The 15,957-nt window shown below is 35.8% G+C and overlaps 2 protein-coding genes across 3 annotated transcripts; both read left to right on the plus strand.

The window, feature by feature from the left end:
• The first annotated feature begins 275 nt into the window (after nucleotides 1–275).
• Nucleotides 276–5,265, plus strand: LOC142614093 (uncharacterized). Of its 2 annotated transcripts, none has more exons than XM_075786638.1 (7): nucleotides 276–589; nucleotides 1,504–1,983; nucleotides 3,400–3,544; nucleotides 3,695–3,822; nucleotides 4,579–4,641; nucleotides 4,728–4,796; nucleotides 4,881–5,265. In XM_075786638.1, exons 2-7 carry the CDS (start codon nucleotides 1,792–1,794, stop codon nucleotides 4,971–4,973), a joined length of 690 nt encoding a protein of 229 aa, XP_075642753.1. In that variant the 5' UTR covers nucleotides 276–589; nucleotides 1,504–1,791; the 3' UTR covers nucleotides 4,974–5,265. The 2 variants fall into 2 exon arrangements, with proteins under 2 accessions (XP_075642753.1, XP_075642754.1); XM_075786639.1 differs by having other exon boundaries at nucleotides 427–589; nucleotides 3,400–3,523.
• An 8,940-nt stretch (nucleotides 5,266–14,205) lies between these two features.
• Nucleotides 14,206–15,300, plus strand: LOC142612366 (uncharacterized). The gene is made up of 2 exons (XM_075784465.1): nucleotides 14,206–14,318; nucleotides 14,820–15,300. Exons 1-2 carry the CDS (start codon nucleotides 14,206–14,208, stop codon nucleotides 15,298–15,300), a joined length of 594 nt encoding a protein of 197 aa, XP_075640580.1.
• Nucleotides 15,301–15,957: the final 657 nt, after the last annotated feature.

The following is a 15,957-nucleotide window of genomic DNA, read 5'->3' on the forward strand; positions in this document are numbered from 1 at the left end:
ACAATACTCACATTTTACAAGTTTACAATTACGTGCAATTTCCCATTCAAATACTTTTGGTAGAAATCTTATTATATTTATATATATACAATAAAAAAAAAAAAATCCAAACTCCAAAGAGAGAGAGAGTATGAGCAAAGCGAGCGAGCTAGTGCTAGTGTAGTCAGTAGTGTTGTAGTGTAGTGTAGTGAACTTGGGAAACGGGGTATGACCGACGAAACCGGTTAAAAAGTAGTGACCGTACGGCACATTGGCAGGTCGTTTCCATGGCAGTTGGTAAGCATTTAATGTGCTGCTTCTTCTATTCTCTCTCTCTCTCTCTCTCAAAGAAATTTCAATCTTTCCTTTACATTATTTCTCTCTCTCTCTCTCTCTCTCTCAAAAGCTGTGCATTTTATTTATTCATTCGTCTCCCTTCACTCTCCCACATTCAAAAGCTCAAGAACAAGAAGCCCCCTCAAAACATCACCAAACAGAGAGAGAGACCCTTCAAAATTCCAACTCTCAAATCCCCATTTCAAGCCACACAACACAGCATAAATCACTTTTAAATTGCATTTCAGCCTGTTCAGTAATTCACACAATACAGGTATATATATATATATTTATTTATATATATATAGCTCTTGTTTCTGCTCTGCCTCTATTGTAATTCACTGTTTTATTTTGTTTTGTTTTGTTATCACTCCTGAATTTTTTTTTTTCAACTTAAATGTCTTTATTAATTATATGGGTTTTATTGTAAAACAAAAATGCTTAATTTTTATCTATTTTACGAGAGTAATTGCTGATTTTTTTTATTTATATTTATATATAAAAGATAGTACTATTTAGTGAAGATTTCTTGTCCTTGTTTATCTTTTTGGATTCCTAGAAAGTGGAGGGAAACTATTAAAGCAATCAAAATGAGATTTTTTTTTTAAAATTTTTTTTGTGGGGGGACCAGTGTGAAGCATTAAGCTTAGTTATTTGAATTTCAAAGCCTGCAATTTCTTTCTTTTCCTTCACTTTCTCAGTAGCCAAACAATGTCTTAAGGGTTACTTTGGTTTTTTTAGTTTTTAATAAGTTAATCACTTATACAATTCAGATTCTTGATTGGTTGAAAACTAAAGAAAATTTCAATGAGGCAAATTGGGGTTTAATTGTTGTTATAAAGGAGGATTTTGATTAAAAAGTTTTGAATTTGATATCCGATTTTGAATTTTTTTTTTTTTAGGTCTAGTGGTGATGTCACTCTCTGAACCTAAAAAAAAAGACTACAATAAAATAAAAGTAATAATGAGAAGCAACTTATTCTGAATGAACAGTGGATTCATTCATTGTGATCAATCTTAGTCCGTGAAGTTTGTATTGGATACCTTCTCTGTGGCTCACACGCATTTATTCCTTTATTGACAATGGGTCTTTTTCTCTCTCTTACACATATATACAGGGATAAAGAGTTAGAATTAGCATCTGTGGGAAATTTATATGACCTGCTGTTTATTTTGTTTCTTAATCAGGATTTGCAATTGGAGCTGGATGGTATTGAGTCAGATGGGGTTGGAAATTATTGCTTTTGATATTGCTATTAATTTTACTGGTTGGATTTGAGTACTAGAAGCAAAACCTATATGAAAAAATGGGTTTTTTTCTTTGTTTAGCAATAGGAGTCATGGTTGATTTTTGCAAGATTTAGAGGGTTTTGGGTATTGGGTAGTGGATGTCTCCGTGTTTGTTGAATTGGGCTTGTTTAGCTTTTACTTTTTGATTGAAAAAATTTGGGAGGGATTGGTATAGTTAAAGTCAAAATGCTTGAGCCAGAGCTTTGTCCTTCCCGGGTTCTTTCGCCTTTTCGTGAAGAAAGTGGGGATGAGGAACTTTCTGTGCTCCCCAGGCACACCAAAGTGATTGTCACTGGAAATAATAGAACAAAGTCTGTGTTGGTGGGCTTGCAAGGCGTGGTCAAGAAGGCTGTTGGCCTGGGAGGTTGGCACTGGCTGGTATTTCTTTATTCCTTTCCTCACCTTTTGCTTTTATATTCCATTGTTATAGTCATTCTTAATATGAATCTTTTTTTTTTTTTTTTTTGGCTTTGTTGTTATCTCTGTATTGGAGTACTTTGTTTATTGCTAATGATTAATCATGCTCAAGAATATCACACAATATCAATATGGATGAGAATTTTGCTGTCTGGTTTCTTCTATGGTTTTTATTTTATTTTATTTTATTTTATTTGTGCTGTGTAGTTTGTCCTTTTGATGTGGGAGCTAGTTGACACGTATAGAGTGCTTTTTTAATATGGTATTTATTAAAAGAAAGTGTTTTTTTAATAGTGTTGTTTAATGTGATTGGTTGTTTTATTTCCTTATGAGGTTACGGCTTTACATTCTGAACGAAATTTATGGGAGTTTTCTAGGTTATAAATCTAGGGATATAAGATTTTTTATGAAAAAAAGTTGTCTTTCAGTGGCCGCAAAGCGTAGAAAAGGTTTTTTTTTTTTTTTTCCCTGAAATTTTTAGTCCGCCTCCACCATGTGTACCAAAGTAAGTTAGGTGGGTCTTTTTGTTTTAGTATTTGGGATGTGCCAATTTTGGGTATTGTAACAAAGCATGTTCGGTGTGTTGTGCATGTAAAAGTGTTTTATAGTATTTGTTTATGATTGTATTCTGGATTCTTCTGAATAATTGTATTTTATTATCTGCTAATGTGTGTGTTTTTTCAACTATTCATAATTAAGAAAAGAGGAAAAATTAGTTTGTTGATTTATATCGATTTTTTTAGATCTATGCAATTTTTTATTTTTTATAAATATAAGTGTTTCAGTGTATATAATCTTAATTTGATGGGTCTTCATGATTGGAATGGATTTATGGTTTTGTTCTTATTAATTGGTACTTCCTATCTATGCTCTTATGACTATGTCTGTCACCAAAGTAATTTTTAGGTTGCATAATTTTAACTGGCGATGCTTTGACATGCAAGGTGCTAATTATAAGTTGTTGGGGATTGTAAGAAAGTATGTTTGGTGCATTATGCATGCAACTGCAGGATTTACTTTATGATTGTATTCTATATTTTTTTTCTTTCTTCCGAATAATTGTATTCTATTATCTGCTAATGTGTGTGTTTTTCCAATTATTCATAATTAAGAAAAGAGGAAAAATTAGTTTGTTGATTTATATTGATTTTTCTAGATTTATTATTTTATTTTATTTTAAATTTAAGTGTTTCAGAATATATAATCTTAATTTGATGGGTCTTGATGATTGTAATGGATTTATGGTTAGTTCTTATTAGTTAGTACTTCCTATTTATGCTGTTATGACTATGTTGGGCCTTTCTATACATCTGTATTCTGTCACCAAAATAATTTTTAGGTTGCATAGTTTTAACTGGCAATTCTTTGACATGCAAGGTTCTGAAAAATGGGGTTGAAGTTAAGCTGCAAAGGAATGCATTGAGTGTGCTGGAACATCCAACGGGGCATGAAGAAGATGATGATCGTGATTATGATAACTCTAGCAGTGGATCTGACATAGGTGAAAAGGATAATGATTTCTGTAAGTTACACCATGTCTAGATGATGCTCAGCTATCGTGTCAGCATATCATTCCTATTAGTAAAGAGGGAAAATAAATTTCTTCATATCATGTTAAACGTAGAATTCTTTAAAATCTCCCTTTTAATGTCTTTGTTCTTTCCTTGAGCAGCCACTATAGATTTCCAAAAGATGAGCAAACCAAGAATTCGGCCAAGGCCATGGGTTCCATCTGCATCAGTGAAGTCGACAAATCGTGGAATCTACAGAGAAGTTCAATCCATTCACACACCTCAACCTGTAAGAATTTTGGAAACTTAAAATTCATGCAAGCTTAATTCCTTGTTTGTGTGCACGTGGCATCTGAGCCTCAAATCTGAAACACTGATGGATGGTTGTACAATGTTTTATGATTAATGAAAGATAGTGGTAAACTTTTATAGACAAAAAAAACAAAATAAAATGATTTTTTTAATGCTGTTCACACTTAGACTATTTTGAGTATGTGATTGTTTAATTTTATTGAATTCATCATTAGTGATAGATGCAGGATTAGTTCCTATTATTTTGATCCTTGTTAGGCAGCCGAGCAAAATATATAGTTATAAGGTTATTCAACAAAAAAAAAAAAAATCTTTTGAGGATATGGAGAGTCCAGATAATTAGCTGCTTGCCTCCTTTGTTGGCACCTTGTTTGATTGGACTTGGATTTGGGGACTCACATCTAGTGAATCTCTCCTGATGTTTGTAGATTTGCTTCTTTCTTGTATATAGTTTTTGTTTTTATTTTTGGTAATCTTTGGCTGCTTTATGTTTTTTGCATAATTAGTCCTTTAATAATACTTGAGAACCTATCAATATAATAATAATATTAAGTACAAAAAAATTTACTTGGTTTGATATGACAATTTGTTCTAGTAGCAGGTGTGTTTTCTAACTTTTGTCAGCAAGTGATATGCCGAGCATGTGAACACATATTCATGAGTTAGCAGATTATGTACAGATAAGATATTTGTTAGATACTCATGTTTCCTAACTGTTTGTGTGAATTGTCAGAGGGTGAACTTGGCAAAATTAGGAACAGATTCATTGTGGAGATATTGCAGACACTACCACCTCGTAAGTCTTTCTTATTTCTGGTCTTTTCTAATTCATTTTCTGCCGAATTTGATAGTTTTAACTAAATTCAAAATTTAATACTGTAGTTGAGCAGCAATTCTAATCCATCAAGGGAACAAATGCTTAATGCTGTGCAGCGGCATTTTGGGTTGCAGGTCTCTCACTCTCTCAAAATTATTTGACACATGATCACATCTAGACTAGACATGCATACATCTAACATCCTTTTTCTGATGCAGCTAGAAGTGAACGAGGCACAAGTGATCACTCGATTTGTTCATGCTGCCAAGAGACTGAAATCAGCTGATAAAATTATAAAACGAGAGTTCTGAATGTCCGGTGCTTGTATAATATACATATTAACTCTAACCTTTAGATCAGATCTAATTAGTAGACTGATATGGGAGAATGGTGGTTTTGCTAAACCATATTCAATCTCTCACGGATTCTAACCGTGTAATATAGGGCCCGATGTCCTGGTATTATCATATCCTATATTTCCCAGTAGATGTCTCATTATTAGATATAGCATTTGACAAGCAAGTAATTGACATGAAGTTTAGATGGTATTGATGCAGGGCATAGAGTTATAACCGTGGTTTAGTATTGTCCGTTCTTTCTTAATTGTTTGTGCATATGATTGGATTGGAAACATGCTATTTTCTAGTTACAGTTGATGTAATTGCCAGTGTACGCAGTCGCTTCTCTAGCCAATTGGATTATCGGAGCAGGTGGTTGAACATATAACCTGGAAGAGACTGTATTTGACAATAACCCAACTGGATGAAAGGTTTAGCAACATGTTAATAAGTCCTAGTTATTGTCTATGGTAAAAGTTGGGTTAATTTCATTTCTACTCTATGCCTAAAACTAAAAGCATATTTGAAAATTTGAATTGACTAGAGTAAAGCAAAGGTGATATTTGATATTTCTAGGCTACTATAATCTATAACAGCTTGAGTTGTTTGTATGCAGTGGAAATAGATCTAACCACCCGTCAATAATTGTATATGCAAGATGTTGACATGTTTGTATACCCTAAATTTGCTCACCAATAAAAGCCTCTCTTCTTAAAAGTGTGTTTTTTTTTTTCAAATTTCAAATCAAATCATGGACACACCATCCATTGAAGTCAAGGGCATGTATGTGTCCTGTTTCTTGAGTCCATTATGGAGTCTAAGTGTCGCTTACCTATTATCGGCTACGTTAAAGATTTTGTGTAAATGGGGTTTGGTTGTATTCCTCTTTTAGATTTCGTGTACTAGCAGTAACTGTTTGTCATGGAGTGCATGATTGGACGCTATGAAAGGGCATCCTCGTAGAGTGGGCTGGAGCTTTCTGAAGCACATGGATTATGGATGATGGGCACAGCATTTAATAAATTACAGGGAGGATTGTTTAATTACCTTCATTGATATAAGTGTAGGGTAGCTCAAGCTTCTTTTTTTACCTTCCTAGGGCAATAAATTTTAGTGAATTTTTTAATATATATATATATATATATTTTACCTGCTCTTATTACTTTTTTTTTAATACAAAATTACTAACATAATTTTTCTATTTGGAAAAAGTTAATAGGTGTTCTAAGAACACTGATTTAAAAACTACTTCTAAGATTTTTTTTATAGGATTTTTTAAATATTTTTTCGGAATTTTTTATTTTATTTTATATTTTTATAAAAGTAGTATCAAAACTTTTCTACAATAGTTCATTATTAAATACACTAAGAGCATCTATTAACAAAACTCTTTGTATTTAGATTTTATTAGTGAAAATCTATTTTACAAATTGTTAGGCAAAATAATATTCAATGATTATTTGCTGCATTCATAGCAACCTTATAACATTTTTTTTTTGTTGAAACAATTTAAGGTTTCAATTATGTTATATTTCAATTATCTCGATATTTTAGGACCTTTTTGAAGATAGGGAAAGAATGCAAAACTCATATATTTATATATATATATATATATAATATATATTTTTCCTTGAAAAAAAAAATTGTTCTCATCCTACAATTTTGAGGCGTTTTGTTTCTCTAATGGTGCTTTGAAATCTTTTAAAAAAATTGGGACAAGTGGGAGGCCCAAGCTGGCAGTGCACCTGCTTACATTTAAACAAATGTTTTTTTTTTTTTTTTGGGTAGAAAAGAAATGCTAGATAAACAAGAGCCCGAGAAGGCCAGGGATAAAGAAGACAAATGTGAACATTACTACATTAATAATAAAAGGGGCAGATTGCCTCCAACCCATCTTGGCAAGAGTAAGCAGCTCTATTGGCTTCTCGGAAGCAATGAAGAAGCTGAAATTCAGCAAAATCCTGGAGAAGTGTTATCTTGCATTCATCAACAATTGGCTTTGTTATTCTATTGGATGAGTTGGAGTTAGTAACCTGCTTATTACTATGGAGCTATAGGGTCCACAAACCTATATGTAATAGAACACAAACAGGGGATATTGTGATGATCTGATACTGCCGACAATGTTCCATTATTGGTGTGGAGCCCATTATTGGTGTGGACTGTGGAGCCATCCAAGGTGGGGTTCAGAGAAGGATGGGAAGAGGTCAAAAGGGATTCCCATGTTCTGCCCAAAGTTCCAAGGGAGGGGCAGTCTCTCAATAAATCGATAATAGATTCTAAGCTGTTATCACAAGCAGGACAAGAGTGGTCAAGGATTAAAAATAGGTTATTAGAAGCATGTCACAACCTATTTGATACTTGATAAACAGGTTGTGTTGAGTTGACAAAAATATGAGACGACTCATTTTAGCCAGCTTAATATTAAATAAAATGTGTTGAGTTGACACAAATACAACTTATTAACCAACTTCAAACACAACTCATTTTAGCCTATTTGACCTAATTAATATTGTTTTAAATTTAATGAACAACAAATTTCATTAAAAGTCATAATTCATAACATTAAAATACCTACGACTCAAAACACAATAAACAAAATAAATATTTAATTGTTATACAGGTAAACAATTTGTGTTAAAAAGGGTCTTTCGTGTTGATATGAATAAATAACTATGACTAATCATATCATATGTGGGTTAATCGGATCAACCCACAATTGACACATTTCTTATCGTGTCGATTGTGAGTTTAACCAATTCTAACTTGAACTTGTTAAACCTAAACCATAATGCTCAAAAACTCATGTTGTGTTCATCTTGTGCTTGTGGGCTGTGCCAAGCACCTATATATATATATATATATATATATATATATATATATATATATATATATATATATATATATATATATATATATATATATAAGGAAGTGGTGTTCATTTGGTCATACTATTTTATTCCACACCCATGAAAACTCCATTGACCGATAGTGTGGTGAATTAAACTTGAAATATCCAAGTTTACATCACACTTTAGACCACTGAGCCCATTATTGAGGTGATTTTATTATAGTAATTAATAATATTATAAAAAACTTAAAACAAATTAAGACAACTTTCAAATTAAGACAATATTATTGTTATTATAAAAAAAACAATAAAATTTTAATTTATTATTGAAAAAAAAATTATTTTCAAATAAATAGATATATTATAAATATTTTTTAAAAATAACATGTGGGCTTAACAATAATTTTTTGTTATTTCAAAAAAAAAAAAAAAGAAATGAAAAAAAAAATTCTAGTCATAAGTTGGTCAAATTTAAATTACATTTCCATTTAGTCTTCCCCTCCCAATTGGTTCTCCGTTTCTCTCATTCTCTCTTTCCCTTCTTCCCCATTCCTTGCAGCCACTTTCACCCCACCACCTTCTCAGCTACTAACCATATTTGTCATCCCTTTTATGGGAAGATCGGATAAATTAACCTCTTAGATATTGTTTTTACTCCACCATCTCTTCAACCTTCATGAACTCCACTTATAGTTTTACATCCTCTATCCCCTCCATCTCCCCCACTAGTTGAGAAGGGGATGAGGTGGAGGATATGTAGGGACCAGAGTTGGAGCTAAAACCAGGAGCAAGTGCAGGAGATTAAAGAGGATGACTGTATTGATTCAAAGGAGGGGGACCTAACACACATTTAGTGAAGCATTTTTTGGTAATTTGTGGCTCTACTAATTTAGGTTTAGTTTTTAGTATACTAGTCGAGTTTTCGTATGATGTGTAGTGCATTTTTTGTTATTAATTTCCACCAATATTTCAATAATTTTTGTTGTAAGAAATTGTAATATTTAGTGTTATATTTTATGGATAAAATAGAAAGATAATAAGAGAGGTGTAGTGATTTGGTCATATTGTATGTGTTTACAAATTTTAAAATTGCATGATATAGTGATTAATATAAATAAACATGTTTGATGTCTACTCAAAAATGCAAATATCATTTTAATAAAATAAAAATGCAAATATCCTTCAATTATTTCTTTTACAGTATTCCTTGTATGTTATTAAATTTATTATTTCGTTTGTTAGACTTTGTTTCAACTATTGTAAAAATAACTAAATTTGAGTAAGAATAATATATTTCAAATAAACTGTTCTCATATAAATCTTTACAAAATGACATCAAATTTCATTATACAAATATTTAATTTTTGATGACTTTTGTGTCAAATGTTGTCAAAGCAACTAAACATTAGTGTAGGGATGGAGGGCCCAAATATAGGTATTGGGCCGTGGGTCGTGCCCGAGGACATCAGATAGCCTGATGACAGGTAAATACTAATGAAGGCATACAAATTAATGGGCTGTGGAAGAAGTCTGGTCATAAGGAGTTGGAAATGTTGTCTGAGGAGAAGTACCTTCTCGGCTAAACAGAGTAGAGGTCAAAGGTTCGACACTTCATCAAGAACAAGGCAACAAACAATCGTGTTGGCAAGGATAAACATTAGATAGGGATAAGACAAAAGAGAGTTGGGAAATATCTGAGAAGTAAGCTGTTACCACTGCATTGAATACTTTGTAGCTAACCCCCTAGCCGCATTAATGTGGAGGTGATACCTGAACAGTAACATTCAACCTTACAGCTATTCACAAAGACTTCAAGAAGGTACTGATGGGACAAGTATCAAAGCCAGTAATCTGATCTACACGTGGAGGGCTGAGATAAAAGAAGGAAGGAGAATTTAAAGGAGAAAACCCCTACTCCAAAGGGGATGATAAGGAAATCTAAGGAAAAAAGACTGTAGACTCAAGAACTATAATTTTGTATAAGTTTAAGAGAAATATATAAGAACAAATAATCCTCAGACTTGGCCGAGGAGAGCTTTTCTTGCTCAAAACTCTTTGTTTTATTCTTTCTAATAATAACTAACCTATTGTGACTACTATCCACTTAACTCATTGGAAGTTCATCTTTAAGCCCACTCTCTAACAAATTCATTGTTTCAGGCTCTTTGGGCCATTGACCCTTCATTTGGGCTTTAGGAGCAAATTGTGTCTTTACAATTGGCGTCCATGGGAAATTTGAACATTCTTGAGTTTATCCAACCATGATAGGTTTATGGCCAAACCATGAAGAATCTGTGGGATCCTAACGTTAAGATCAATTTCTTAATCTTGAACGAAGGAGAGACCGTGAAGTTAGTGTACACACCACTCATATAAGTAGGAGTCATTCTAGAAGTGGGAGTCATGTGTCCCATGGAGAAAACGCCAGATACATGCAGTTGGAGATAGACCACTTATAGAGTAAGTTACGCCATAAGCAACGGAAAGGGATTCCTTCAAGCTCAGAGTCTTCCTTTGATGGTGATAATGATAGTTACAGGCCTAGATCAAGGACTCCTCCCAGTGAATCTTTATCTAGTGATGAGGATCACCATTATAGGCAGAGAAGCAGAAGCCCATCTTGTAGAGGCCCGAGTAATGATGCTATGAGCAGGGCTTTACTCCAAATTTATAAATCACCGTTTACATAGAGGATTGAAGGAGGAAAGTTTCCTCGACGGTTTACTTAGCAAACATTCACCATGTATAATGGTAGGACGGATTCTGTGGAGCATGTTAGCCATTTCAATCAAAGAATGACTGTTCACTCAATGAATGAAGCCTTAATGTGCAAGGTGTTCCCATTTAGCTTGGGGCTAGTAGCGATGAGATGATTTGATGGATTGGAGGAAGGATCAATTAACTCCTTTTAGGAGCTTACCAGGGCTTTTGGAGCCCGTTTAGTTTCTTGTGGTAGGGTTCCTTGTCCTTTGGATTCCCTGTTCTCCATGGCCATGCGAGAGGGAGAGACCTAGAAGATGTATTCAGACAGGTATTGGGAGATGTTTAATGAAATAGATGGAAATTTTGATGACGTAGCAATAAAGACTTTCAAGGTCGGTCTGCCTACCAAGCACGATTTAAGGAAGTCTTTGACAAGAAAGCTTGCCAGAAGCGTACGTCAACTTATGGATCGAATTGATGAGTATAAACGGGTCGAGAAGGATCAACAACAACGAAATGGGAAGGCTAAAGTAGTTCCCCAAGACCGAAGGGATTTCAAATCGGAGAGGTATAATTAACAATCGGCCCAGGAGAGATTTTGCTGGGCATACTGGACCTGCTACTGCCCAGGTAGTTAGTACTGTGTTTAGGGAGCCTGTGCTCCAAATCTTAGAGAAAACAAAGAATGAGCCATACTTCAAGTGGCCAAATAAGATGGGAGGAGACCCCATGAACCGCAATTAAAGTCTACATTGCCAGTACCTCCAAGACCGAGGACACACTACAGAAGAGTATAGGACTTTATGGGATCACTTGAAGCAGTTGGTCAAAATTGGGAAACTGAAGCAATTCTTATATAATCCTAATAGATAGGGGAGCTAGGCAGGGTCGACACATCAGAGGGATGCTTCTTCGAGACCACCCTTGGGAATGACTAGTGTTATTCTTGCTGCCCCAGGTAGGATTGGTTCCTATCCATCCAGGGTGATGTCTATAGCTTAACCACTTGTTGAGGATTTGACCCCTGATTCTAAGAGGGGTAGAATGGAAGTCCGACCAGCTCTAAGCTTTTCTGATAAGAATAAGGTGGGAACCCTACAGCCACATGATGATGCCTTGGTGGTTACCCTTAGGATTGGAAGGTATGATGTGAAGAGGATTTTGGTAGATCAAGGCAGCGATACAAAGATCATGTACCTTGATCTATACAAGGGGCTAAAGCTGAAGCCTGAGGACTTGGCTTGCTATGATTGTCCTTTAGTGGGGTTTGATGGGAATACAGTTATCCCAAGGGGCCAAATCAGATTACCTGTTCAGGCAGGGTCGGAGGTCGTGGAAGTAGACTTTATTGTGGTAGATGCATATTCCCCCTACACTGCTATTATGGCGAGACCTTGGCTTCATGCTATGAGGGCTGTTTCTTTCACCTTGCACTTAAAGGTAAAGTATTCTTCAGGGGACCAAGTTAAGGAGTTGATTAGAAATCAATCTATGGCCAGATAATGTTTGGTGGTTGCAATTAGACATCAATCTGGAGGTGAATCCTCGGCCTCTACAGAGAGGGATTTATAGCAATTAAGGAAAATAGTCCTGTCCTTGGATGTTGTGTTAGAAGGAGCCAAGTGTGAAGACTTAGAAAAAATGATCATTGATAATGATGAGGAGAAGTTTTTCCAAGTGGGAGTTCAGTTTCCTCCTTAGGAGAAGACAAAACTGGTTGTTTTACTCAGGAAGAATGTTGATGTATTCACGTGGAGTGCTTATGAAACTCCTGGGTGGATCCAAATTTCATCTGTCATCATCTAAATGTTAATCCATATATCACTCCTAAGAAGAAATCACCCCGGCGTTCTTCCAAGGAATATTTTGATGCTGTTAAAGAGGAGGTGATCAAACTTAAGCGGGTAGGAGCAATAAAAGAATCGTTTTACTCTGAGTGGTTGGCCAACACGGTGGTGGTAAAGAAGAAAAATGGGAAATGACGAGTATGTGTGGACTTCACAGATCTAAACAAAACTTGCCCCAAAGATCCCTTCCCGATACCTCAGATAGACCAGTTGGTGGATGCAACAGTTGGTCATCTTCAGATGAGCTTTTTAGATGTCTTTCAAGGGTACCATCAAATACCATTGGCTTTGATGATTAGGAGAATATTTCTGTTGGTATGCCCATTGGAAATTACTATTATAAAGTGATGCCCTTTGGATTGAAGAGTGCAGGATCCACTTATCAGAGGATGATGACTAGGATGTTTGAGCCTCAATTTGGCAAGAATATTGAAGTCTACATAGATGATATGGTGGTGAAAAGCAAGGTAGAGTCTGAGCATGTGAATGACCTCGGAAGTATTTTTGAAGTGCTGAGAAAGCATAGACTATGCATTAATGCTTCTAAGTGTTCTTTTTGCGTCAGTTTAGGCAAATTTCTTGGTTATATGGTCACTCATCGTTGAATTAAAGTTAATCTAGATCAAATTAAAGGCAATCAATAATTTACAACCTCCTCGAAATCACAAGGAAGGCCAGAAGTTGATAGGAATGACTGCAGCCCTAAACCGATTTGTCTCTCGGTTCTCAGACAGATGTAGGCCTTTCTTCCAATTGTTGCACAAATGGAAAGGATTTGAGTGGACATAAGAATGTGCTTTGGCCTTTTGGCAGTTGAAGGATTATCTTTCTTGGCCACCCATTATGTCTAGGCCTGAGGAGGAAGAGGTTCTTTTTACCTATATTGTTGTGGCTTTCCATGTAGTTAGTCTAGTACTGGTAAGGGTGGATAATGGAGTACAACGGCCAGTCTATTATGTGAGCAAGTCACTACACAAATCAGAGGTTCGTTATTTGCCTCTAGAGAAGGCTATTTTGGCTGTGGTACATGCTACATGGAAACTCCCTTATTATTTCCAAGCTCACATAGTTGTGGTTTCAACCCAACTTCCCCTTCAGTCATTACTCCGAAAGGCTAATTATATAGGGAGAATTGCCAAGTGGGGAACAATTCAGGGGCCTTTAACATTAAGTATATGCCTCAGACCTCTATTAAGGGCCAAGTTATTGTAGATTTGGTGACAGAATTTACTGAATCTCCAGTAGAAATGGAGGACGAGGAGCAAAACTTGGGAGGAAAATCAGTTGATACAATTTCTCTACAAGGACCCTCATTTTGGAAATTGTATGTTGATGGTGTATCTAATCAGAGAGGATCTAGGGTGGGGCTAGTTGTGGTATCCCCAGACAATATCACTATCAAGAAATATTTAAGGTTGGATTTCTTGGCCAAGAACAATGAAGCCAAGTACGAGCTTTGTTGGTAGGGATGGCCATGGTTCAGAAAATGGGAGGAAAGGTAGTGGAAGTGTTCTCGGATTCAAGGTTGGTGGTAGGCCAAGTGCAGGGAGAGTTGGAAGCTAGGGATTTGAGAATGCAAGGATATTTGAATCAAGCTAGGCGTTTGCAGTCAAGTTTTGAGTTTTTCACTTTGAAACAAATCCCGAGAAGCAGAAATATACATGTTGATTCTCTAACTACTTTGGCAACCTTTTCTGGACAAGGCTTACCTCGAGTTATACTCGTTGAAGATTTGCATAAGCCTACTGAGGAGAAGAAGAAGGAGAAGGTCCAAGTTCACCAGATCATGGTCGGTCCTAGCTAGATGGATCCTTTAGTCCTGTTTCTTAAGGAAGGTACTCTGCCTAATGAGAAGGGAGAGGCAGATAAGGTACGGAGGAAAGCTCCTCATCTCTGGTTATCTGAGGAGCAAAAGTTGTACAAACATTCCTTTCCTTAACCATACTTGCTCTGTGTCCATCCCGAAGCAGTAGAGCCACTTCTGGAGGAGTTGCATGGAGGGATCTATGGAAGTTATACAGGGGGCAGACCACTATCCCATAGGGCCCTCACCCAAGGGTATTGGTGGCCAAGTACGTACAAAGAAGTACAGGAGTATGTGAAGAAGTGTGATCAGTACCAAAGATTTGCTCCGAACATTCATCAGCCAGAGGGTGTCCTTAATTCTCTGTCTAGTCCATGACTATTTGCTCAATGGGGCTTAGACATTATAGGACCATTTCTTAAAGCTGTAGGAAACCGAAGATGGTTTCTAGTCGGAACTGATTATTTAACAAAGTGGGTGGAAGCTGAGCCACTGTCTAATATTAGAGAATCGGATGCAAAGAAGTTTGTATGGAAGAACATTGTCACTCGGTTTGGGATTCTTCACACCCTCATCTCAGATAATGGGCTCTAGTTTGACAGTAAATCTTTCAGGAGGTACTGCTGTGAATTGGGCATCAGAAACAGATATTCAACTCCAGGTTATCCACAAGGAAATGGGTACATTGAGGTAATTAACAAAGTTATAGTGAATGGACTTAAGAAGAGATTGGATGAGGCAAAAGGTAGATGGGTGGAAGAATTACCACATGTTCTCTGGACATATTGGACTACTCCTCGTCGGTCAACTAGGGAAGCACCATTTTCAATGACTTATGAGTTCGAGGTTGTGATCCCTCTAGAGATTGGATTTCCAATACTGAGGACGAGCTTGTTCACTCAAGACAACAATGATAGGCTATTGGAGAAAAGTTTAGATTTGATTGAGGAACGAAGAGAAGTTGCCATGGTTCAACTAGCATATTATCAACAGAAACTCAAACAAGGGTATGATATCAGTGTAATGGCAAGGCCATTAGCACTTGGTGACTTGGTTTTGAGAAAAGTTGTGGGTATTGCAAAGAACCCATTATAGGGAAAGCTGGGGCCCAATTAGGAGGGGCCATATCGCATTACCTCGGTAGCTGGTATAGGTGCTTACTTTTTAGAAGATTTAGATGAAAATATTGTACCACGCCCTTGGAATGTAAATAACCTACGAATGTATTACTGTTGATGAAAGGCAGCTCTGCCACATTTTTATTTATAATATTATATATTGTGTATTACATTCTTTTAAGTATTAAACAGAACCTCGGTCATGTCTGGTTTCTCGGACCATGTCTGGTTCCTCGGACCACGTATCTTGGGTAAATTAATGATTTCAGTTATTTAGTTAAGTATTAAACAAAACTTTGGTCATGCCTAGCTCCTTGGACCACATACCTTGGGTAAATTAATGTTTCCCATTATTTATTTAAATGTTAAACAAAACCTTGGTCATATTTGTTTCCTCAGATCACATACCTTGGATAAATTAACATTGTCTATTTATTTAAGTGTTAAACAGAACCTTAGTCATGTGTGATTCCTCGGACCACATACCTTGGGTAAATTAACACCACCTATTTATCTAAGTATTAAACAGAACATCGGTCATGCTTGACTCCTAAGACCACATTTCTAGGGTAAATTAATACTTTCAATTATTCACCTAAGTGTTAAACAAAATCTTGGTTATGTCTGGGTTCCT

Source organism: Castanea sativa, chromosome 10, assembly GCF_040712315.1.
Source record: "Castanea sativa cultivar Marrone di Chiusa Pesio chromosome 10, ASM4071231v1".
Lineage (NCBI taxonomy): Eukaryota > Viridiplantae > Streptophyta > Magnoliopsida > Fagales > Fagaceae > Castanea > Castanea sativa.

Bases quoted from the DNA above. Each gene is read 5' to 3' on its own strand.
- LOC142612366 (XM_075784465.1), top strand. From the start codon at position 14,206: ATGGATCCTTTAGTCCTGTTTCTTAAGGAAGGTACTCTGCCTAATGAG. The intron at 14,319-14,819 runs GTACAAACATTC...TAAATCTTTCAG, and splicing joins TTATCTGAGGAGCAAAAGTT to GAGGTACTGCTGTGAATTGG.
- LOC142614093 (XM_075786638.1), top strand. From the start codon at position 1,792: ATGCTTGAGCCAGAGCTTTGTCCTTCCCGGGTTCTTTCGCCTTTTCGT. The intron at 1,984-3,399 runs GTATTTCTTTAT...TTGACATGCAAG, and splicing joins TGGGAGGTTGGCACTGGCTG to GTTCTGAAAAATGGGGTTGA. The intron at 4,642-4,727 runs GTAAGTCTTTCT...TTAATACTGTAG, and splicing joins ATTGCAGACACTACCACCTC to TTGAGCAGCAATTCTAATCC.